The sequence below is a fragment of the Equus quagga genome, chromosome 5 (genome assembly GCF_021613505.1).
Source record: "Equus quagga isolate Etosha38 chromosome 5, UCLA_HA_Equagga_1.0, whole genome shotgun sequence".
Taxonomy (NCBI): domain Eukaryota; kingdom Metazoa; phylum Chordata; class Mammalia; order Perissodactyla; family Equidae; genus Equus; species Equus quagga.
In genome coordinates this window covers 67,941,782-67,967,608 of record NC_060271.1, presented here as the reverse complement: position 1 = coordinate 67,967,608, position 25,827 = coordinate 67,941,782, and the positions used below count along the sequence as shown (strand labels likewise).

The 25,827-nt window shown below is 40.6% G+C and overlaps 1 protein-coding gene across 2 annotated transcripts in view; it reads left to right on the top strand.

The window, feature by feature from the left end:
- The window catches only part of DNAH6 (dynein axonemal heavy chain 6), a 249,696-nt gene that overhangs the window by 111,619 nt on the left and 112,250 nt on the right, over nucleotides 1-25,827 (top strand). For both annotated transcript variants that reach the window (XM_046660053.1, XM_046660052.1), the window contains 9 exons: nucleotides 476-1,031; nucleotides 1,810-1,932; nucleotides 5,662-5,844; nucleotides 6,383-6,526; nucleotides 11,850-12,071; nucleotides 13,121-13,268; nucleotides 15,152-15,309; nucleotides 16,752-16,883; nucleotides 21,439-21,610. In XM_046660053.1, coding sequence (XP_046516009.1) covers nucleotides 476-1,031; nucleotides 1,810-1,932; nucleotides 5,662-5,844; nucleotides 6,383-6,526; nucleotides 11,850-12,071; nucleotides 13,121-13,268; nucleotides 15,152-15,309; nucleotides 16,752-16,883; nucleotides 21,439-21,610 — 1,838 coding nt within the window. The remainder of the gene's footprint in view (nucleotides 1-475; nucleotides 1,032-1,809; nucleotides 1,933-5,661; nucleotides 5,845-6,382; nucleotides 6,527-11,849; nucleotides 12,072-13,120; nucleotides 13,269-15,151; nucleotides 15,310-16,751; nucleotides 16,884-21,438; nucleotides 21,611-25,827) is intronic.

The window sequence follows — 25,827 nt, the reverse complement described above, 5'->3', positions numbered from 1 at the left end:
AGTCAATTTCCCCCTTACTCCCTTTTTTACGTAGTACTAGTTTTCTACTTCTATTTCCATCTTATTTTTTTGAATATCCATATATAGTTATAAGCACACATAAATCCTTTTGGAAAAAGTTGAGATATATAAATATAACTTTTAAAATAGACGGATAAATTCATCACTTCCTATATGTTTGGTACTATGCCACATACTGTGAACAATACAAAAACATAAGAGGTATTCCTTACCTCAAGATGCTCCCAATATACTTAAGAACATTGGTCTACTGTAAAAGAAACAAACAAAATCATACAGTATCAGAGAAAGATAGAATCTGGTGTAACACATAGGACAGACTAGTACTGTGCATGTTCAGAAGAAAAGATCAATGAGAAAAATAAGACTCATAATAATGTTTAATCAATTGTACAAATATGGGAAAATATCAGTGACCAGCAGTTCCTAATTGATTTTATTTTTGTTTTTTCAGTGGAATCATATCTGACCTTTTTCCTGGAGTCCAAATTCCAGAACATGATTATGGTATATTGCAGTCAACAATCATAGATGTCATGAATGGACAAAATCTTCAGCCTGAGACATGTATGGTTAAAAAAGTGATACAGTTCTATGAAACTATGCTGGTAAGGCATGGTGTTATGTTAGTCGGGCCAACAGGAGGTGGCAAGACCACAGTTTACCAAATACTAGCAGAAACTTTGGGGAATTTGCAAAAACTTGGTATAGAAAATCCCTTTTACCAACCAGTTAAAACATATGTTCTTAATCCTAAATCAATTACAATGGGTGAATTATATGGCGAAGTTAATAACATAACCTTGGAGTGGAAAGATGGTTTGATGGCACTAAGTGTCCGAGCAGCTGTGAATGATACTTCAGAAGACCATAAATGGATCATCAGTGATGGGCCAGTAGATGCTCTTTGGATTGAAAATATGAATACGGTGTTGGATGATAACAAGATGCTTTGCCTGGCTAACAGTGAGAGGATTAAACTCACACCTCAAATCCACATGCTTTTTGAGGTAAATGTATATTCCTTACTGTGGCGTGAAATCATTCGTTAGATTGGCATAACATCATTAATTTTTTTTCTCTTATTGATGTATCATTGCTATCTGTAAGGCCTACTATGGTGTTTTGTTTACATACTAAATACTTACCAAATTGTCCTTTTGTAATAGACTGTCCGTCCTGACAACCAAAGTCTCTCAGATGTTCCTGTCTCACTATAAACAGGAAATACAATAAATGCTGGCTTCCCCAGCACTTGTTTCTTTTCCTTTGGATGTGGTTAATATATATAATGGTGACTTCAAATGATTTTAAATGCTTTATAAGTTCAAAAAATAATTTTTTAATATGAACAAATTATCCCTCTATGGTATGAATATTTGGTGAAGGGATTGGAAAAAGAATGTGGACCAAATTCATCTACAAAATATTATGGAAGATACCACCCCTGCTGTATTCATTCATCAAACACTGCCTGAATGCCTACTATGTGCTATGTATTGGATACAAGAATGAAAAAGGAAAAAAGAGAAAAACAAAGAGAAGGAAAAAGAAATACCTATACTTTCCCATAAAGATTTGATGTATCTTCCTGTACTCTAGGGGTTTTTTTCACTTTATGACTCACTTGACTTTCCTTCTCCATTTCTGATTACTTGCAGCTCTCCCATTCTCTTCCATGTAAAGTCTTTCAGTGTTAAACTTTAAACGTGTAATTCATTAACATTGAGGTTGGAGGAATAAGGAAGTATCATTAGCTATTTCCTGTTCAACTTTCTTCAATTTTAGGTGCAAGATCTAAAGGTTGCCTCTCCTGCAACAGTCAGTAGATGTGGAATGGTGTTTGTGGATCCTGAAGAACTGAAATGGATGCCTTATGTTAAAACCTGGATGAAGGGTATTTCTAAAAAAGTAAGTGCAACTAGATACTCCCACCGTATCTCCATCTGTCAGGGCTCACACTGCTCTTGAGTGCCCACATAGCAACAAGCCTCATTGTGCTTGTTTGAGGGAATTACAGCATTGTACCTAGACTCTCCCCATAAGAATTCTTGGGATCCTCCAGGAATGTTTATATGATCCCTAAATCTGTCCTCATTACTTGTTACCTCAGCCTGCCTGCCTGTGTGCCTAGTCCCTCTGGTTGCTGTCTGTCCTGCCTGGCTTCTTCCCAAACTGGTTCCTCTCAATTACAAACACAAACCACTTCCTTGAGTCCCCCAACACACAGGTGGAACAGGTTGGGGCATTAAAAAAAAAAAAAAAGACTTGGGATAATGAGAGGGAATCACAAACAAGGAAAAGAACATATAAAACCAGGCACTAACTGTCATTGTTTTTAGATTTTAGGAGCCCCTTATAACTCTGAGAGCCAGAGAGAAGAGAAAACCAGTTTACCTCCCACGCAATCTTAGGTCCATGACCCAAGACACATTCTAACCTCAGAGGTACTATTCCACCCAAAGAAGGAAAGCTATTACATTATTACTCAGAATAACTCAGTTCCATACTGTCTTCTGTACCCTCTCCATCCTAAAATAGGATTTCTCTTTACCTCAGCTTAATAAGCAATCTTTTAAAGTGTTTCACCCATCCCAGTCCCCACTCCAAGAAATCCATCTTCTTTCTGCCTCTCCCCCTCCAAAGATGAGTCAGAAAACTATTGTTTTCTTCATTCTTAGGCATCATTTAAAGAATATTGTAGTCTATTCTTACAGTACCTTATTAAAGGAAATAATTCTCAGAATTGAGAATTTATCATGGGATACCATAAGCTTTATGGATTTTAAACCTTCCTGAATTCACTTTTTTTCATTATTAGACTTTATTATTTAGAGCAGTTTTAGATTTATAGAAAAATTTAAAACAGAAAGTATATAGAGTTATCATATAGTCCCCCTCCTCCAAATATGGTTTCCTCTATGATTAACCTCTTGCATTGGTGTGGTGCATTTGTTAAAATTGATGAAACAATATTGATACATTCTTATTAACTGAAGTCCATAGTTTACATTAGGGTTCACTCTTTGCATTATGCAGTTCTATGGGTTTTGACAACAGCATAATATCATGTATCCATCCTTATAGTGTCATATAGAATACTTTCACTGATGTAAAAATCTGTGCTCTGCTTATTCATTCATCCACATTCCTTCCCAACCCCTGGCAACCACTGATATTTTTACTGTCTTCATAGTTTTACTTTTCCAGGATGTCATATAGTTGAAATCACACAGTATGTAGCTTTTTCAGATTGGCTTCTTTCACTTAGTAATATGCATTTAAGTTTCCTCCATGTCTTTCTGTGGCTTGATAGCTCATTTCTTTTTGGTGCTGGATAATATTCCATTGGATGGATTCACCTACTGAAAGACGTCTCAAAGCTTCCAAGTTTTTGGCAATCATAAACAAAGCTCCTATAAACATTCATGTGCAGGTTTTTGAGCGGATGTAAGTTTTCAACTCGTTTTGGTAAATATCCAGGAGTGCGATTGCTGGATCATATGTTAAAACTATGCTCAACTTTGTAAGAGACTGCCAGTCTGTCTTCGAAAGTAGCTGTACCATTTTGTATTCCCACCAACAATGAATGAGAATTCTTGTTGCTCCAACATCCTCACCAGCATTTGGTGATGTTGGTGTTTTCGATTTTAGCCATTCTAGCAAGTGTGTAGTGGTATTTTGTTGTTTTAATATGCAGTTCTCTAATATATAGTGTTGAGTGTCTTCTCATATGCTTATTTGCCATCTGTAAATCTTCTTTTTTCTTTTTTGAGGAAGATTAGCCCTGAGCTAACATCTGTGCCCCTCTTCCTCTACTTTGTATGTGGGATGCCTACCACAGCGTGGCTTGATAAGCAGTGCGTAGGTACACGCCTGGGATCCAAACCAGCAGACCCCAGGCCACCAAAGCAGAATGCGCAAACTTAACTGCTACACCACCAGGCCAGCCCTACCATCTGTATATCTTCTTTGATGAGGTGTCTGTTCAAATCTTTTGCCCACTTTTTGTTGGGTTGTTTGTTTTCTTATTGTTGAATTTTAAGAGTTTTTTGTATATTCTGGATACAAGTTCTTTATCAGACATGTATTTTGCAAAGATTTTCTCCCAGTCTGGCTTGTTTTTTCATTCTCAACAATATCTCTCACAGAGCATAAGTTTTTAATTTTAATGAATTATCAATTTTTCTGTCATGAGTTGTGCTTTTGGTGTTGTATGTAAAAACTCATTCTCAAACCTAAGGTCAACTAGATTTTCTCCTCGTTATCTTCTAAAAGTTTCATGGTTTTGCATTTTACATTTAGGTCTATGATCCATTCTGAGGTAATTTTTGAGAAAGGTGTAAGATTGGTGTCAAGATTCTGTTTTCTTTTTTATCTGGTTTTTTTCCTGCCTATCAGTGTCTAGATTCTTCTTTCTTTTTTGTCTGTTTTTTTTCTTTGCGTGTGGATGTCCAGTTCCAGCACTATTTGTCAAAAGATCAATTGACTATATTTGTATAGGTCTATTTCTGAGTTCTTTATTCTGTTCCATTGATTTGTCTGTTCTTTTTCCAAAACTATGCTGTCTTGATTACAGTAGCTTCAACGTAAGTCTTGAAGTCAGATCGTATCAGTCCTCCAACTCTGTTCGTCTTCAATGTCGTGTTCACTATTCTAAGTCTTTACCCTCTCCGTATAAACTTCAGAATCAGTTTGTTGATATCCACAAAGTAAGCTGCTGATATTTTGACTCAGATTGCATTGAATCGATAGATCAAATTAGGAAGAACTGACATCTTAACAATATTGGGTCTTCCTATCCATGCACATGGAATATCCCTTCATTTATTTAGATCTTCTTTGGTTTCTTTCATCAGAATCTTATAGTTTTTCTCATGTAGATCTTGTACATATTTTGTTACAATTATACCGAAGTATTTCTCTTTCTTTATGCTAATGTAAATGGTGTTGCATTTTTAATTTCAAATTCTACTTATGCTGGTATATAAGAAAGCAATTGACTTCTGCATATTAACCTTGTATCCTGCAACCTTGCTATAACTACTTATTAGTTCTAGAAATTTTTTGTCAGTTCTTTGGGATTTTCTACATAGACAATCATGTTACCTATAAACAAAGACAATTTTTTTCTTCCTTCCCAATCTCTATACTTTTTATTTCCTTTTATTGTCCTATCGCATTAGCTAAGACTTCCAGTACAATGTTGAATAGGGGTGGTGAGAGGGGCTACATTCTTTTTAAAATCTTTGGGAATTATTCCTTACCTTACAAAGATGTTTTAAATGTTTCTTTTTATAGTTGTTCTTTTTCATTGTTCTTGATTGTGAGAGATATCATCAATATAGAAGAGCATGAAATATATATTGACAATTTAACAAATGATTATAAAAGAAACATCTGTGTACCCATTACCAAATCAAGATGTGAGACATTATCAGCTACCCAGAATCTCCCGTGTGTCCCTTCCAAGTCATGGAAAGTTTTTTTTAAGTTTAATTTGTTTCATATCTGTGGTGCTACATGCTTTAGTGTAAAAGTCACAGGATATATTGCAATATGTGTTTGAACTAACTTGTTTCTAAACTTAATTATATATTTCATCTGGTCTTGTTAAAATATTCTTTGTTTCATTTTCAGCTGAGTGAAGAAACCCGAGAATATATATTGAATCTTTTCCAGCGTTATGTTGATGATGGTTTAAATTTTATCAATAAAAAATGCAGCCAAGCAATCCCACAAGTGGACATCAGCAAAGTTACTACCCTCTGTTGCTTGTTGGAGTCTTTGATACTTGGGAAAGATGGAGTTAATTTGATAATGGTATGAAGAGTTTTCTTACTCCTATGAAGCTAGGAAAATGAGATCATTGTAGATGCATTGCAAATAAATAACTCTAAATTTTGTGTAATAGGATCATCTGATTTTCAAAGTAATTTTTTGGAGGACAAATGACTGTGTAGATTCATAGAGTCTTAAAGTTGGAAGGAATTTTAGAGAGCCTATAGTTTACTCCCCTACTCATATTTAAATTCCCTTACAGTCTCCAACACATTCCCAATATGTGTCTATCTAGTAGCTGCTTAAGTCTGTTCATGCAGCATAAACAAAGTTATAATAGTCAGTTGAAAGACAGCCTTGAGCTTTTTTTCTGCCTACTTCTTGCCATTCATTTTCTCATCGGAGTATTTAAATATGGACTGCTATACAACGTCACTCTGTGAACCATTGAATGAAGTAGGAGAAACATACCCTGTGCCCTTTTAAAAATGCAGGAGTCTGAACAAAAGAAAACAGTCCTTAGACTTTGCAATTTGGTTAACATATAAGATATTAAAATTCTTTCTCTTTGTTCTTTCAGGAGCAAACAAAACTGAACACTGTACTGTGTCAGACTTTTGTATTCTGTTATTTATGGTCTTTGGGTGGAAATCTAACTGAAAACTACTGGGATTCTTTCGATACATTTATTAGAACACAATTTGATGATAATCCTGATGCCAGGGTAAGAGCCAAATAATTTTAATTTTAACTTTAACATAATCACTCTGAGTCATTAAAATTAAATTTCAAGACTAAAATTTTAAAAGCTTTAGTTCTTTAAATATAAATTCTTCACTAAAAGGGTTTCTAAAATTACTTTTTTAAACCATAGATAACATTTATGGTACTAAAATTTTTAGGAGTCCTCTTCCAGCCATATGAAGAGAGAATGGTGTAAAAGTGTATAAAAACTCCGTACTATAAATGAATATTGAATTCTGGCTAGTAAATTTATTTCTTCACAGTGTTATAGTTTGGCAATTATGAAACTACTCTCTATACCTTCTAAGATTGAGCAAATGAATAAATATATTGAGGATAATAGCAACCAGGTTTCTCACTGTTAAAGAAGGGATCTGCAAATGTGGAAGGAGAAAGATTAGAATGCACTGTGTGTTACTGGAGGAACTGCGTGGTGAGAGGAACTAGGAGAAATGACACCCCAGTAGCAATGAGCATACCTAGTATGCTAATGTCTAAATACTATTCTCCATGAAAAGGAACTAAAGCTTCATATTGACATAGCTGATTCCGGGACTGGGGCAGGAAAAGTGCAAGATGAGCCTAGAGCATCTTCTTATGTCAGATAATAAAGAAGTGCTTGGAGAATGATGACACAGGTCAAAAGAACACAGGGGCTAATTTGAAGGGATTCCCACTGGCCAAATCTGGGCAGATTTGAGCATCAAAATAAATAACAATAGTACAGGATTATAAGCCTTTGAATGAAATGAAAATCTATGAATCTATACTGATAATCAAAATATATGTGAATAAATAAATAGAGGAGAAGAATGATCTCTTCCTTACAGTAGAATACCAACTAATCTGTATAGGAGAAATGATGGTGTTAGACAGTCATTACTCTGCAACCATTGTAGTAATAATTGATCCAAGCAGGAATCATCAGTGGATGCTAAAACTAGTGGGTGAAGGTTTGATGAGAAACAATATTTACAGAGTTTCAAAGCATCTCCTACAAATTACTGATTAATTACAAAGAGAAAAATAGTATCATTGCAGTAAAGAAAACTGCAGACATCACCTTAACTAAGCAATCAATTTAACATCATCAATATTAGGACAAACCTGTGCCTCCTGATATGGTGCAGTGAGAAGGATACACCCTTGCTTCTGAAGTATTCCTTTAAAAAATGTGTAACCTAATTATGAGGACACACCTGGAATACCCAAACTGATGAGCTTTCTACAAAATTAACTGGCCTGTATTCTTCAACAATGTCTGTCATGGGGGAAAGCTGAGGCACTTTTCCAGATGAAGAGACTAAACAGATATAAGTAAATGCAATGCAATATCCTAGGTTGGATCCTAGACCAGGAAAAATATAGCTAAAATGACATTATTAAACCTATTGGCAATATTTGAATATGGAATGTAAATTGGATAATAACATTATATCAGTATTCAATTCCCTGATTTTGATTATTTTACTGTAGTTATATAAGAAAATATCCTTGTTTTTTAGGAAGTACGCACTTAAGTGTTTAGGGTAAGGTGGAATAGCGTATGCAACTGACTCTCATAGAGTGAGAGAAAGATAGCAAAGCAAATGGGGTAAAATGTGAACAGTTAATAAAGGTAAAGAATATATGGGAGGTCTTTGTACCATTCTTTTAACTTTTCTGCAAGTTTTAAATTATATCAAAACAAAAAGTTGCCAAAAGAAAAGAAATTCCTTAAGTCAAGAAGCTAAGCCCTATGGATTAGGACCTTCTAGTAGATATGAAACTCTGCTGGATCTTCAAGATGATTGTATCATAATTGGACAGGATGGACCAGAACAGGACCATTGGGAATCTGAGACAGAGAGACAGACTCCTCTGGGTCAAGGGAAATGATCTGGGGTCATAAAGGGCAGTAGGAGATGGCCCAGAGCAAATATTCAGTTTTCAATTCAACAAATATTTACTGAAAACTGGTTACATGGTAGGCACCCTTCTGGATACTGGGACTAAAGCAAGTAACTAAAGTCCTTAATCTCACTGTTCTTACATCACATTGAGGGGAGTCAGCAGTAAACAAATATACAATATATCAGGTGGCAGTAAGTCCTAGGGAGAAAAATAAAGCAGGGTAAGGATGATAGGGAGCGCCAAGGTACAGTGGGGAACTACTTCATGTATGGTAGTCAGGAAAGCTCTGTTAATAAGGTCAAATTTGTACAGCATCCTGAAGAAAGTCAAAGAGCTAGTGATTATTGAGGGGGAAAACATTTCAGTCGGGAAGAAAAGCAAAGGCCTTTACTCAATAAATAATTGCTTGGCAATTTTGAGAAACAGCAAGGAAGCTGGTGAGGTCAGAGCAGAATGACCAAGTGAGAGTGTAGTAAGAGATGAGGTCAGAGAGATAGCAGGGGTGCAAAACATGTAGGGCCTTATGGGCCATTGTAAGGACTTTGGCTTTTCCCTTTGGGCACAATGAGAAGCTATTGATGGATTATGACCAGAGGATATTTAGCAGGATAGTGCCAGCCCCTGTCCTGGTAGTGGTAATGCTGCTTGGATAACAGGAGAGAGTCCAGATGAGAAAGTGGATTCCTACTTCTGTCTGCAAATCCCAAATGAATAGCCTGTTGGATTTGTATTCCTTGTCTCAATTTATGGTCTTACAGCCACCCAGTACTAGCTAGAACCCAATGACTGTTATAGAGTCTTCCTTCTTTACTAACCTTCCCATAGCCAATGAAACACTAAGTTGAGTGAATTTTTCCTTTAAATTATTTTTTTACAAATATGTCCTCTTCTCTTTGTCCTTATTACCTCTGGATAACTCACGTTCTTTTCATTTGTTTTCTGGGTTGTTAAAATAGCCTATTTATTATTCCCTTGCCATTGTTCCAGTCCTGTCTAACTCACCTCTAGATAAGTGTGTTTTTTTTGATTGCAGGTTACAATCTATTAATTGGTCATGAAATCAGTTGAAAGAGTTAGAATTCAGTTTTTAAAAATAAAATAGCCACTATCACAACTTTTAGTCAACATTATATTGGAGATCTAGCTAGTGCAATAAGGCAAGAAAAAGAAATAAAACAAACTTTGGAAAGAAAGAAATAAAGCTGTCATTCTTTGCAGGAAACACAACTGAATAGGTAGAAAATCCTAAAGAATCTACAAAAAAATGATTAGAATTAATAAGTAAAGTAGCAAGGCCATTAGATACAAGGTCCACAAAAAGTCAAAAAATAAAATTTTAAACCAATACCATTATGATAGTTACAAAATATCAAATACTTAGGAATAAATCTAATGAAAGACGTGAAAGACTTCTACACTACAAAGCATTGCTGAGAGAAATTTTAAAAGATCTAAATAAAAGGAAAGATATACTATGTTCATAAATTAGAATACTCAATATTATTAAGATGTCAGTTCTCCCCAGTATATTCTGAAAATTCAAGACAATTCCAATCACAAAATCCCAATAGATTTTTATGGAAATTGACAATCCCATTAAAAAATTTACATGAAAATGTAAGGCACCTATAATAGCCAAGAGAGTCTTAAAGAAGGAGAACAAATTTGGAGGACTTAAACTACATGACTTCAAGAATTCAAGACTATAAAGCAACAATAATTAGGAGAGTATGGTATTAGCACAAGGGTAGACAAAGAGACCAGACAGGTAGACTAGTGACTTACCTCAGAGGAGGATGCATGTGTGGCTGGTATTGACAGGGAAGGGGAGGAAGCGAGCTTTCTGAGGTGCTGGACATGATCTATTCTATTTCATAATCCAAGGGTGGTTACATTGAAATTTACGTATGTAAAAACTTCAAACTGGATTCTTAAAATCTGACAAAAAGCGTTATAACTCAAACTTTTTTTTTTTTTTTGAGGAAGATTAGCCCTGAGCTAATATCTGCTGCCAATCCTCCTCTTTTTGCTGAGGTCCTTTTTGCTGGCCCTGAGGTCCTGAGCTAACATCCATGCCCATCTTCCTCTACTTTCTATGTGGGACGCTTACCACAGCATGGCTTGCCAAGCGGTGCCATGTCCACACCCAGGATCTGAACCGGCGAGCCCTGGGCCGCCAAAGCAGAATGTGCACGCTTAACTGCTGTGCCACCAGGCCAGCCCCTGAAACAGTTTAAAAGTAGAGGGCCAGCCCCATGGCCTAGTGGTTAAGTTAAGTACACTCTGCTTTGGGAGGCCTGGGTTTGGTTCCCAGGCATGGACCTACACCACTCATCGGGTGGTAACCCACATACAAAATAGAGGAAGATTGGCAACAGATGTTAGCTCTGGGCCAATCTTCCTCAGCAAAAACAAAAAGAAAGAAAGAAAGAAAAAAGAATAGACTAGAAAATGGAGTGAATTACAGATAATAGGGGTAAATATTATACATATTTGTACATACACATATATATGTAAGTACTAGGCCACCATGTCAAATGGATTTCTTATTAAGAATCACTGTCAAATAAGCTTGAAATACCACTGCTCTATATAGCTGCCAGATTGAACCTTCTGAAATGCAGTCTAATCATGTCACCCACCTACTTAGAATTCTTCACTTATCTCTTACTCCAAACTCTTTACTTTAATAAATGGGGCTTTTCATAACCTGGTGCCAGTCTGTATTCCCAGATTCATCTCGCACTGTAATTCATAGTTCTCATAGTTCCCAGCATGCATGACACTTTCCATGGCTCCAGCCTTCCCAACCTATTTTCTGAGCCTAAACCCTGATCCTTTCTTCCTCATCCCCATCGCATCCCTTCTTTGCCCATCTGACTCTTGCTTGTTTTTCAAGTCTGAACTGTGGCATCACTACCCCTTAAAAACCTTCCTAAATCTCCAGCCACCACCACAACTCCCCTCCAAGTAGAAATGAGCCATCCCTCCTTTGTGATTGTACTGAAGTCCTTTAGAACCCTTATTTCTCCATGTATATTAACTGATGTCCTTGTGTTGCCATGTGAATTTTAAGGTCGTTGAAGGCAGAGGCTGGATCTCATTCAGCATGTGCTCCCAGCACTAAGCACAGTATTTGGCATGGAGTAAGCCCCTGAATGTTGAATTGAATTGAAAATGCTATACAATTCTAACATGGGGTTTTAATATAATCAATATATCAGATTTTTTTCATTCATTGTGGTGCATGACTGTGCTTAAAAAATTACTCTGATACCTAAACAACTTGTTCTCTACAAAGAAAAAAAATCCAAATCCTTTCATCTTCTATGACTGCCTTTGTTTCTGTGTGAATATTTCTATTGCGTGTGTCAATCCTATTGAAAGTGGAGTTTTATTTTATGCTTTAGCTTCCCAGTTCTGGCGATCTGTGGAGCATTCACATGGACTTCGACACCAAAAGGCTGGATCCCTGGGAACGAATTATACCCACCTTCAAGTACAGCCGAGAGGTTCCATTTTTTGAAATGCTCGTCCCCACAACTGACACCGTGCGCTTTGGGTATCTAATGGAAAAACTACTGGCAGTCAAGCATTCGGTGTTGTTTACCGGAATAACTGGAGTTGGCAAGGTAGGAAACCTACATCAAACAAGAGGGTCTGTCCAATGAGGGCATGACGGATTGAGGATTGTAAGCCTCAGAGATAATACATTGCCTCTCAGGGGAAATTCTTTTGAATTTTGATCATCTTTTCCAGGAAGAACGTAACTATGCTGAATCTATATCGATCTTGGGAATTACTCCAAAGTTTACCAGTTTCTGAATAAATCCTTGGTGTCAATATCACATAAACCAGAGAACCCTGTGGACGAAAGTTTTGTTTTTGGGGGCTTTTGTGTTGTATCCCTTGGAGTTTCTGGGGCTGCCACTGCACAGGTTAGGATGGGAATTGGCCAATGCAGTTTGTGTCCCCAAGAGACTGTTGGTGAAGTATGTCCCCTCCCGCCCATTTATTTCTACCTGACGCAGCAATGGTGTTTGAAAAAAGTCTAGGGGAAATGCTGATTGTTTGGTCTTCTTGGTTTTAGGGGAGTCTACATAAATGGAGATTCGCTGTTTCCCCCTCTAAATTACTTCTAAAAGAATTTTGAGTCCTTCTGTGACTCTTGCTATCAAATTGACTTGAATAGTACCCAAGATGGATTTTGGTTTGAAACTTAAGATAAAAACTTTTTGCTGAGATAGAGGTGATTAGAATATGTCTTTGGCTCTGATAAATATAATTAAATGGAATCTCCAGGAAGAGAAAGGCAGACGTTTCAATCTGGCTTTAACCTCTCTCCTTTGATCCTGTTTTGTTGTTGTTATTGTTGTTGCTTTGGGTGTTTTTTTTTGGTGAGGAAGATCGTCACTGAGCTAACATCTGTGCCAGTCTTCCTCTGTTTTGTGTGTGGGGGTGCTGCCACAGCATGGCTTGACAAGCGGTGTGTAGGTCTGCTTTCTGGATCCAAACCCGCAAACCCTGCACCGCCTAAGTAGAGCGTGTAAACTTAACCACTACACCACTGGCCTGGCCCCTTGATCCTGTGTTTTACTCATTGTACTGGATTATTACTGAGATAGTCAACCGAAAGATATATATTGAATGTGAAGTTAATTAACATTTTTTTAATTTAAAGTCTGTTATTGCAAAAGGATTGCTAAATAAAATTCAAGAATCAGCCGGCTATGTTCCTGTTTATTTAAATTTTTCTGCTCAAACTTCATCTGCAAGAACACAAGAGATCATTGAGTCAAAACTGGAAAGAAAAAGAAAAAATATTCTAGGTAAGAATTATTTTCATTTCTCTCACACAAATTGTTTATTAATAAGCTAATAAATCACAAAAACAGTGCATGTAATAAAATTACAACGGGATTCTTTTTTTACTTAATTTATTTGTAAAGGTGATTTTGTTAACAGTATTTTTTTCTGTGCTATACATCTAGATATCTTATTGTTAGCAAGCAAGTAGTTTATTTCTAGTGTCACCGGCCACCCAGAACATCCTCAGTCTCCATCCCTCCGTGGCTCTCCCTCTCTCCACCCATGCTCTACCTTCAACTCTGCCTTGAATTCACTTTATTTAAAAACAAACAGACAGACAAACCTTTTTATATCTGGTGCTTGAGTTATCAGAACCCAGCGGGGAATAAGCTTGAAACTGTTTTGGTTTTTCCTTCAGTCGGTGCTCTCAGCCAGATTCTGTGGGGTCTCCCTCATGCTCCCTTATTAACTGCTTAGATAAATAGCGTGACTCGCAGTTATTTTGAGTCTGGTCCAATGTAAAGCTTCAATCTCATACCCAATGTAAAGCTCTTCCTCTCCTCTGTCGTAAGCCAGGTTTGTGGCTGGAGGTGCTGGAGGTGGAGGGGGCCATGGGTGCTCTTTTACTCTTCCCCACCCTCCCTCTAGGAAGCTCCGGTGTGTTGGGATGGGAAGAGAAGGAAAGGACAAGAGTTCTCCCTACCTGGCATTTAGATGGGTCTCTGTGTGGATCGTCCCTGCTTATCTGGCTGGCACTGACTGTCCATCTCTCTGTGTGGCAGGCTTCCAGGAGCAGGCTCTCTGAAGGGCTCCCACAAGAGTTGTGCACAGGACAAGCATTGGCCTCCCCACTAGAAGGTTCCCTGAGGTTGGGAATCAGGATCTCAGCCCCCACTCAGTCCCACCCTCCAGGGGTACATCCCCCAGTCCTTGCTACTGGGGTCCACTTGCCAAGCTCACAGCCCTCCTGTGTGGAGAACAGCCAGAGCTCAAGCTCAGCTGCCTTCCACGTTGTCCGTCATCTGTTAGGGCCTGCTGCACCAAGCTGTGGGGATATCAGCTGCTTCACTGTCCCCTCTCTGCTCTTTTTCCTGCTCAGGTAGGCACAAAGCAATGGATGCAAGTCTTTCTGGTGGGGGCCCAAATCGTTATGAATCATTCTCTTCGAGTTCCCCCCTCCCTACTCCCTAGCCTGCTACTTAGCTTCCAGGGACTGGAAGATGGAACGGGACACTGAGTTTGTCTCAGTTCCTTTGGAATTGTCAATGACTCCAGAGTGGGTGGAGTCACCCCCTCTGCTTGCATTGTTCTCTTTTCTCTGTTATCACTCATTCTTTTTTTCTGAGGAGTGTGTATATTGACTTTCTTTAAGTTAAATACGGCATTGTGCAGCTCCACTGTCGACTGGATTTCCCTGATGTGATAAGGATGCTTTTGAATATCCAGCCCTGTTTTCCCTGTAGAGAATGGTGAGATGGCATTTATGTAAGGAAACGTTTGGTATTCTTCTGCTTCCTACTGTGAAAAGAAAATGGCCTTCCTCAGCCCATGCTCATGCTGCACAGTTGGTAGAGACGGTGGGTGTGTCTGGGATTGAGAAAGGTCGAGACCAAACAGGAGAGCTCACATCATCCTGCACCTCTGAGAGTGAAGGGGAGGGACCACGTGACAGTGTGGACATGTGGGCCAGGTCCACATCTCCCTGCAGGGGCTGGATGGGGCCAGAGGGAGGTCTCTCCTCCTCGAGGCAGGACTCCTCTGGGGCCTCCTCACTCACGAGAGAAGAACTGAGCTCATTATGACCTACAGGTGTTCACTGAGTCCAAACACCTACCTAAGTTTTGTCTTACATTTTCCAAGGGCAAATCATGATTCTTAGGTTAAATTCACTTTATTTCCCCAGGAGCACCAGGAAACAAACGAGTTGTGATTTTTGTTGATGACTTAAACATGCCCAGACTGGATCGCTATGGCTCTCAGCCTCCAATTGAATTACTTCGGCAGTATCAAGATTTCCATGGATTTTATGACAGAAGCAAACTCTTTTGGAAAGAAATACAGGTTACTTTAGGTTTTAAATTAATCTGCATGTTTAAATTTAAACAGCAAGAAAATATGGAATATTGGCTTGTTAGGGTTGCCATAACAAAGTACCCCAGACTGAGTGACTTAAACAACAGAAATTTATTTTCTCACAATTCTAGAGGGTGGAAATCTGAGATCAAGATGTCAGCAGGGTTGGTTTCTTCCAAGTCCTCGCTCCTTTGCTTGCAGATGGAAGTCTTCGCCCCGTGTATTCTTTCCGTTCCCGTCTATGTCCAAATCTTCTCTTCTTATAAGGACACCAGCGTTATTGGATTAGGGCCCACCCTAATGACCTCATTTTAACTTAATTACCTCTTTAAAGACCGTATCTCCAAATTCAGTCACTCCTGGGGGTTAGAACTTCGACCTGATTGGGGACAAGGATAGAATTCAGCCCACAACATATGGCTTCGGTTTCTTATATGTAATTTTGTTCATTCAGTCTTTCTTGCTGCACTTGATTCAGGAGATTTGTGGACAAGTGAGACAGACCCCGCCTGCCGGAGGGCTCAGCTTCAAAGGATGGATGGACATGTATTTATAATGCAGGGTTATGAGTGGAGGGAGACAAGAAGGAGGCAGGGGTAGGGGCTGGGTTGAGGCTGAGAGAGGCCTTCCCAGAGGAGGTGATGTCGGAACAGGATTTTGCAGGCAGAGCATGGCAAAGCAAGGAAAGGCAGCAGTTTGTATCACAGAAGCAGGGAATATAGAACACCACAGCAGTATGGAATGGGAGCACCAAAGTGGCAGGAGATGCAGAGGTCAGCCCAAGGGGGGCCATGGTCCATGACATGGAATGTGGATTTATCCTCTAAGTTGTGAGAGCCTCTGGAGGAAATGCTGTGGAAAGATCCCTTGGCTGCAGGGGAGGGGTGGGCTAGAGGAGAGGCAAGGCCAGAGGCAACTGCAATGTCATGTGTTGATCAGTTGATGAAAATGTTGTGCCCAGAGGCTTGCAGGAACCTAACCAACACCATATCTCCCCTAGGAGCAGTGATTCAGTGTGCGTTAATTCAGCGTTACTACAACTTTATAGAACACAACTACCACAAATAACAAGGATTGACTATACTTAGTATTTGTTGAATGAATATATTTTAACTTAAGATACAAATTCTTATAATTTTTTAAGATTAAATTTTTACATAGGAGCATTTACACAAGGTAGATGAGTTAGCTGAGTGAGGTTGGGCAACTTGACCATCCAGGGCCTTGATTTTTTCATCTACAAAATAAGGATGACAATAGCGATCTGAGTTTGTTGTGAAGATTAAGTCAGATAATTTGTAGGAAAACGTAATACAATGCTGGCATATGGTAGGTCCTCAAAGACTATTGGTTCTCACTCCTGCCATTGGGGTGGGGAGAGCTCATCTCTTTCTTTGCTGGGTGACCCAAGTGGATTTCTCCCCACACAGGACGTGACGATTGTATCAGCGTGTGCACCTCCAGGCGGTGGCCGCAACCCTGTGACCCCCCGCTTCATCAGACACTTCAGTATGCTGTGCCTCCCGATGCCCTCGGAGCACAGTCTGAAACAGATTTTCCAGGTGAGCGTGGATTTAAACTTAAGCAAGGGGGGAAAAGAAAACATATTTGTTCCAAGACTCCCACAGTCAAAACACCATCAAAACAGTCTGTTGTGTTTCTAGGGAGCCCATGTGTCCCTTTCCTGAGCAGAAACCAGGTAAGCACAGGGGCATCTGGGCCATTGCTGATGGGCGTTTGCACCAGTGCCTTCTGTGTCTGTGGTCTCAGAGATACTTTTAGGGATGCAGAAAAATTGTCAAAACACAGCCCCGACCTTTAAGGAAGGCTGTGTCCTGGGCCCTTGCCTCTTAGCACTTCACATACAGTTCTCAGCAGATCTCACCCACCGCCTAGACCTTGCCACCATGCTCATCTCCTCCTGACCTCCAGGTCTGTGTGTCCACTTGCCCACCAGACACAACCCTCGATACCCCACAAGCTCAAGCTCAACACACCTAACTCGGAATCCGTTGCCTCCACTGTACCACCACCTCCAACAAAAAGGACCACCTATATCTCTCCCGCCTGTACGAACTTCCTTACGGGGCCACTTCCTCACCCTAAAGTGGGGAGAATACCTGTGCCTGCCCTGTAAGAGTGTTCAATCAGTGAGTCATTATTTGAAATGAATGATGAGAGAACTTGAAGCAGCTTGACTGGAGCGAGCATGCCAATTGGCAAAGTCGGCTTAAAGGAGATAGATTGTGAGCTGAGCTCTGGAGGATGGGAATTGACAGTGGAGACTGGATCCTGGGAAAAGACGGTACGTGTGTGAAGGCAGTCACAGAGGCAGAAAATGGTAAAGTGGACATACAGGTAGAATGAGACAGTAGGGTGGCTGGTCTGGAGAAGCCGACTTTGGTGGCAATCACCCAGGAGCCAGGGGGCCAGTGACGCAGGAGTGAGTGACCTCTGCATTCACCAGCATCGGCGTTTCCTTCCAATGAGGCCCTATTAGAGGAGAGAAAGGACGGAGCCAGCACGTACTCAACCATTAGTACATGGAAAGTAGTTTTCACATTGAAATAGCTTACATCCATGGGAAATTATTTTTAATAAATTTGAAGTAGATCCAATAAGTTGTTTAGGAGCTGATGCCAAAATGATATATAAGAACTGCCACATTTTGAAAATCTCTTGGAGAGGACTTTAGAGTATGAAAGGATGAAAGCTTATCTCCTATAATTAAGTACCAAATATAGAACAAGACATGAAGTGGGTAACGGGGACCAACACAGAAATTAGAAGACTTTTAATTCCCCTCCTTTTTGTGGAGAACCTTTATGTGTATATTTTGAAGTGAGAGATTCCCAACCATGCTATCCCGACACACTTTGTGATGTGGCAGTCATGAGGGGGGTCCCTAGTAACTTATACCTGAGGATAAAGTACTGAATTTGCTAATTATTTCATATTTGAATAAATTAAAGCAAATGCAAAGTTATCCCAACAAAAATGTCCTTCTAATCATTCCAAAATGCTTTCTTGGGTGGGAAGGAAAAGGTGGAGTCTGGGATCCCAGAAATGAGCTTGGGCTTGACCCTCAGCCTCCTCCTTCTGCCTGTGGGATTGTCTTGTCCACAGGAATGTGTCACTCACAGGAACATCACCCAGCAAGTACATCACAGCTGAAAACAGGCAGGAACTGTTTCTTCCCACTCTAACTTAGAGGCTATTATTTAAAACTCCCACGAGCTGTGGGTGGGAAGGGAAATGAAATGAGGCAAAACTAAGAAATTCTGGGGACCACTGGGTTGGACTGGATTCAGTGGGGAAGTGTATTTTCCTCATTACCCAGAGTAGACAGGGTATTTTACTTGTAGGAGAAAAGGACTAACTCTAAATCCACGGGTCCCAAACTTCATTTTTAATCACAACCCTTCTTAACAGGGCCCAGGAAGCCCAAGCCTACCCTCCTGTCCTTTGTCATTGTGTGGAGGAGAAAGAATTTGGGGATGACTGAGAATTGAAGGAAAGCAAAACCAATAAGTTACATTCAATTTGTTGTTAGGAACATATATAAAGTGATTTCTACTTTATAAAAGAACCCTATGAGTCTAAGTAGTATATATGAGTATGTTTATAGTATATACATATATATATAATGTTTTTAATCACGTATTAGTTCTAAAGCAATCAGTAATATCACTGTACTTGCTCTGAGAGTCTGTTGTAAATTAAGCAGCCACATATGAAGAGGGAGCACAGCACTGACAGGCCATGGTCTGCACAGACTTGGATTGTGTGTGGTTATAGGTGACTCTTCCCTGAACCACAATGCATGCACATCTTAGTGTTACTTACCGGAAATTCGCATGCCAAAAATATGTGTCGTTTATACACTCCAAGGATAAACTAAAGAGAACACAGCAAATTAAACTGATAATATTGTCACTGAATTAGATGTAATTTCTAATTAGAAAGATATAACAGCAGTAATTGAAAACCATGATCATACTATTAATGATCTTAATGATTCTATATTCTTAGAAGAAGCCTTGCAAAGATGCCAAGAGCTTTAAATAGAATACCAAGCTGTGGTCCTCGGTAAACATAACGACATGCTAATTTTAACTTATGAATATCAGTTTAGTAGCCCTTCATTCATTCATTGAAGAAATATTTGTTGAGCATTTACCATGTGCCAGACATTGGTATGTCACTTTAAACAAAACAGATGCCATCCCTGTCCTCGTGGAGCCTCCGCCATGGAGACAGATGATAAACAGAAGAATGGGGCCAGCCCCATGGCCGACTGGCTGAGTTCACACGCTCCGCTTCCGCGGCCCAGGGTTTCGCAGGTTCGGATCCTGGGCGTGGACGTGGCACTGCTCATCAGGCCACGCTGAGGCAGCATCTCACATGCCACAACTAGAAGGACCCACAACTAAAATATACAACTATTTACTGGGGAGCTTTGGGGAGAAGAAGAAGAAGAAAAAGAAGAAGAAGAAGATTGGCGACAGATGTTAGCTCAGGTGCCAATCTTTGAAAAAAGAAAAGAATTAGCTTTTTTAGCCACCTCACACTTTAGGAGTATACCTGTGGCCATTAAAACATTTAAACAAAACAAAAGACAGATGAATGAACTATTATATACATAGCTGGATGTGTATTTGTGTGGTGGAGAATAAACAGACTGGAATTTTTATTTTTTTCATATATATAATGTATATATAATACACATAGTAAAATTTTTATTTTATGTGTATTGGAGTCGTTCTACTCGAAATAAAGGCAATATGGAGAATGTTAAACTCATGTTGAGGGCCCAGGAAGCGGCACCTCCAAAAGATAGACAGTCTTCATATGCTGCTAAAACTAATACAGGAAGTTCATTGAAAACAAATACTTCAGGTCATTTCAAAATATCTCATTATGAGCCCCAAATCTAAAGTCACAAGGATCGACTTGCAAGTGCTGATGTACATTCTGGTGGCTTCTCCCTTGAGTAACTCCATGAAGTAATGGTGATGGGACTTTATCTATTTCAAAGTTGATAATGATTTTCCCAAGCAACTGGGGGTAGGGGCTAGCTAATAGATATGTACTTTCAGGTTGTGGCAAGTTATATATGAGAAGATCAGAGACTGATGGGAAGATATAGTTTAGACTGGGCAGTCAGGGAAGGCCTCTCTGAAGAGATGACGTGTATCCTGAAACACAAAGGATGAGAAAGACTCTGCCAAGCAGAGAGCCATGTGGGAACGGGTAGTGGGAGAGGGGAACAGCATATGCAAGACCCTGAGGGAGGAGAGAGCATGGAGTGTTAAAGCCAGTGTGGCTGGGACACAGTGAACGATAGGGAGAGAAGGTAATGTGAGGAGGCTGGCTGGGGACAGAGCATGGACTGACGGGAGTGCAGTGCCTGATTTGCGTGATTAAAGGTGACAGAGGGAGACAGGAGTAGAAATGGAGAGGCCAGTGAGTGAAGGAGGGAGTGAAGAAGCCCAGATGAAAAAGAGCAGGGGCTGGAATGCAGTGATGTCAGGGGAAACAAAGGCAAGCAGACAGATTCAAGTGGTGTGTCCAAGATTGATCATGGAGGAAAGACAGTGGGAGGCGTCAAAAGAGACTTCCAAGTTCCTGATCTGAGCGGAGGGTGGGGCCATCTACTCAGATGGGGAAGCTGAAGGCTGGGGCGTTCAGAGTTAAGAGTAAGTCCCACTTTGAATATACGTGAAGATGAAAGTCTATGGAATTGTTGGTCGTTCACCCATAAAAATCAGAGCGAGGACCTCAGTTCCTTTCCAGACGAGCCGGGGCACTCCATGAAGACCCTCTAGACCACGGCGAGCAGAAGTCTAAGTTTCTTGAGCGGAAGTTCATGCTGAGTTCACTGGTCAGATGGGAATGATGCTCAGGCGTCACCAGAGAATCACACGAGGCAGGAGTGAGCCCATTCTTGAGAACATACTCTGAAATGAACACGAGTTTAACACCCAGATGTCCTTGCATTGGCATTTGGCTTTCTACTTATTATTAGAAAAAGTATCACCGAATCTGGACTATTTGAAAGATAAATTGTTGGTGAAAGAAAAATCTAACCTTCTCATACTGTGTTTCTGGTTCTAGGCCATCTTAAATGGCTTCCTGAGCGACTTCCCACCAGCTGTAAAGCAAACTGCCTCAAACATTGTGGAAGCCTCAGTCGAGATTTATAACAGAATGAGTGTTGATCTTCTGCCAACACCGGCCAAGTCTCATTATGTCTTTAACTTGAGGGATTTATCCAAATGTGTGCAAGGTAGTGTACGGAACCCTCATTCTCTGACCTGCACCCTCGCCTCATTTCCATTTACCCCCAAACCGCTGAGTAGAATTGGATGTACATGGGTGTCTGTGACTTGCCTGGAAATCCCCTTACGTGTCCCTGTTCAAGTCACCCTCCACCCCCACCCCAGGCTGACTGCTTCACAGCTTCCCTCAAGCTGCCAGCATCCCCTCCCTTTCTCACTCCCAGCTGATGACCAGTCTTCTTATTTCACGGAAAACATAGAAGCAATCAAGGCAGAACTGCCTCATCTTCCAAATCTCCCAGACAACCTGCATCGGCCTTCCCTCCCACTGCAGTGGCTGAGCTGTGCCTGCTCCTGTCACCGGCCAGTACTCCCTCTGGCACTGAATCCCATCCCCTCCTGCCTACACAAGGATTTCGCTTTTATAATTCCCGTTTCTCTTCTGCGTTGTCAGTGCTTCCTCTTCTTTTGGATCATTGCTAACAGCATAAAAACCTGCTGTAATCCCTCCCATCTGAAAAAATAATTTTCTTTAGGCCCCCTATCCCTCTGATGCTACCTCCCCACCATTTTCTCTGCTTTTTCTAGAAAGACCCTTTAAAGAGTGGTCTCTCGTCGCTGTCTCCATACTTGCTCCACGTCTCTCTTTAATATACTCCAGTCAAGCTTTTATACTTGACCCTGCACTAAACTGCTCTTTCCGAGTTCACCTCTCTATCTTGCCAAACCCACTGGTCAGTTGTCCATCTGGTCCTTAACCTTTCAGCAGTGTTTGGAACAACTCTCTCCTCCTTCTCTCTTGAAACCCTTCCCTCTGTGGTGTTCAGGACACGCACTCTCCTGGGTTCCTTCCTCGCTCACTGGCTGCTGCTGCTCTCTCTCTCTTGATGGCTTTCCCTCCTCTTCCATGCCTCAAAATGTTGGGGTGCCCAGGGCTCCATCTTCAGTCCTCCTTTTCACCTACACATACTCCCTCTGTAATCTCAGTCAATTCTATGGTGTTAAATGCCATCTGTTCAGAGATGATACTCGAATCTCTACCGCCAGCTTCACCCTCTCCTTTAGTGTTTGATTTGCATATCCAACTCCCTTCTCAATGAGCTCACTTAGAGATCCAGTTGGACTTAAACTTGGCACACCCGAAACTGAATTCTTGCTTTATCCCTCCTCGCTGGCCATGTGTACCCCTGCCCCAGCTGAGGGGACTACCATTGTTTGCTCTGGCCACGAGCCTTGGAGCCTTCCTGATTGTTCTCATTCCTTGACGATTCCCATCCAATCCATCAACAGCCCTGATGGCTTTACCTTCAGAATGAATCCCAAATATAACCATTTCTCACCTCTCCATCCACTACCACTCCAGCCCAAACCACCATCAGGTCTCACCGGGGTTTCTAACAGTGAGAGCCTCCTCTCTCTCTGGTCTCCTGCCTCCAGGCTGCCCACTTTCCTCACCTTAAATCCAGCTCTGCATTCCGCATGGAGGTGGGTACCCCTTGTTCAGATCCTCCCAGGGCTGCATTCCACATCACCTGCTGTGGGACGGAGGCTGTGAGTGATCTGGACCCAGCGGCCCCCAGCCTTCATTGCCTACCACCTTCCTCCTTGCTGCTGCCACCTCGCTGCTGGCCCTGAAATTGGGCCTACCCAGGGGCCTCTACACTTCCCCTGGAATGTTCTTACCTCAGATGTCCACATGACTCACTTTCCCTGCTCCAATGTCACCTCCTCCTCTTCCTCTCTGTGTCCCTTCATAGCATTTAGTGCCTGAAATCTTCTCCTAGATACTTATCTGCATACATATTTATGTCTCTGCCTCTCCCAATGGAATGTTAGCTCCACAGGCTGTTTGTTTAGTTCACCACTGCGTCCCCAGTGCCTAGAATCATGCCTGGCGCTGAATGAATGAACGTCATAGCATGTCAGAACTAAAAGAAAGCTTTTACAGTACCTAGACCAAGTCCTCACCTTATTTTTTTTTAATTAAGATTATGATAGATTACAACCTTGTGAGATTTCAGTTGTACATTTTTGTTAGTCATGTTGTGGGTACACCACTTCACCCTTTGTGCCCTCCCCCCACGCCCCCTTTTCCCTGGTAACCACCGATCAGTTCTCCTTGTCTATATGTTAACTTCCACCTATAAGTGGAGTCATATAGAGTTCGTCTTTCTCTGTCTGGCTTATTTCGTTTAACATAATACCCTCAAGGTCCATCCATGTTGATGCGAATGGAACAATTTTGTCCTCTTTTATGGCTGAGTAGTATTCCATTGTGTATATATACCATATCTTCTTTATCCAGTCATCAGTTTCTGGGCATTTAGGTTAGTTCCACGTCTTGGCTATTGTGAATAATGCTGCGATGAACATAGGGGTGCATGGGACTCTTGGGATTGCTGATTTCAGGTTCTTAGGATAGATACCCAGTAGTGGGATGGCTGGGTCATAGGGTATTTCTATTTTTAACTTTTTGAGAAATCTCCATACTGTTTTCCATAGTCCTCACCTTATTTTGTGCACAAGGACAGCAACTCAATTGCTCAGTGATCTGCTCTGTCCCCATCCAGGGCTGATTCCCCATCCAGTTCTCTTGGTTCTACACCACTCTTAATATCTTTTCTCAATAAATATTAAAAAAACTAAAGTATATAAATATATTTTAAATATCTATGAAATAGCAGTAAGTGAAAACCATCGAGCACTTCCATATAAAGCGATGACTGGGCTCTCTGAAATCCGGCTCCCTTTTCTGTCCTCATCAAAATCTAATTCACTGCCAAACAGAGATGACATCTGCTGCATATTAACAAGGCCAGGAATGAACTAGGAGATAATGGCCAATGGCCGGAGCTGAGGCTTGGCTTTAAGGACCCTGACCGCCCTGACTGCCCCTCCCTAACGCTCAGTCATCACCACAGGTTCCTGCTCTTTCCAACTCTCCTTCTGAGGGCTCCGCTACTCCCTTTTCTCTTTCCTGCCCCATAGCCTTCCTCCCCCTTCAAGAGCCCGGGGACTCTTGAAGCTGGCACACCATCCCTGCCATAGGATGACACAATGACTTGTATTCCTCCTCCACTAAAATTTCACCCTCCTGGCTTAGCAGTTTAGTCGAGGGATTCATGAACTCACTTTTCCTAGAAAACGTTGGAACATGGCTTTGTTTCCTTTGTGAACTGCTTTGGACTCACTTCCTGGTCCCCAGACATTGTCTAATCTAGTCATTTATTTATCATCCTTCCCAATTGTCTTTCTATTCCTATTTTTTAGATAATTTCTGAGCCTCAAAATTCAGATCCATGTTATCTCTGACAATGATATATCATAAAGTACCCAGGAAATTCCAACTTTGAATATCTTTCCCCTTGTCCCCACATTTCATTAAAATGTCCTAGAAATGCCCTTATTTCTACAAATATTAGCTGAAAATAATTAAAACTTTAAGAATTTCAAGAAACGTATATGTCACACACACACGATTCGAGCTGCAAAAAAAATGTGACATCATTATCTATAGAAATTCTCTATTATTCCAAAGCAGCAATGGATGGCACGTACTGTGTGGTACGGAGCACCCTGTCTGTTGTGTGTATCTGTGCCTAGTAGATACTCCCTGTCCCCCTCTGCACGTGTGAGGAGCCCCACGCGAAGGGTCCCCGTGGAGAATGAACACTTCCAGGACTGCTATACATCATTGCTTTCGTTGTAACTTGAAATTATTAGAACTGTGTTTTCAGTTACAATTTATATTAATACAAAGATTGCTCAGAATAATTTGAGTAGAAGCCAGAAGGACCAGGGGCACTTGGTGAGGACTGAACATTGGGGAAGAACAAGAGAGGAAACATGTTTTGAAAACAGTGTAAAGGTCAGGAGGGAAAAAGTTGCTAAATGAACGTATCTATATATGTATTAAAGAAAGGTGACACTCCTCACTTAACATATCGCAACCCAGAGTAATAAAGAGATGAACGTTGCTTATTTGTGAAGTCTGACCACTTCTTATGTTCAGATAAAGAAACTGCACAGAGCAAGAAAAAAGTTTTGTCAGATAATGTCCCAGTTTTACTTTCAAAAAATGAGGTCACGATTATTATACGTATACATCCCCTGGGGAAGCACCCATTTCTAGTAGTGTGGGGACAAAGTTGGACTTAAGGCTTTTTCTAGTTAAACTATTACTGGATATTCCACAAATACAGAATTTTCCTTTTTTCCTTTTCTT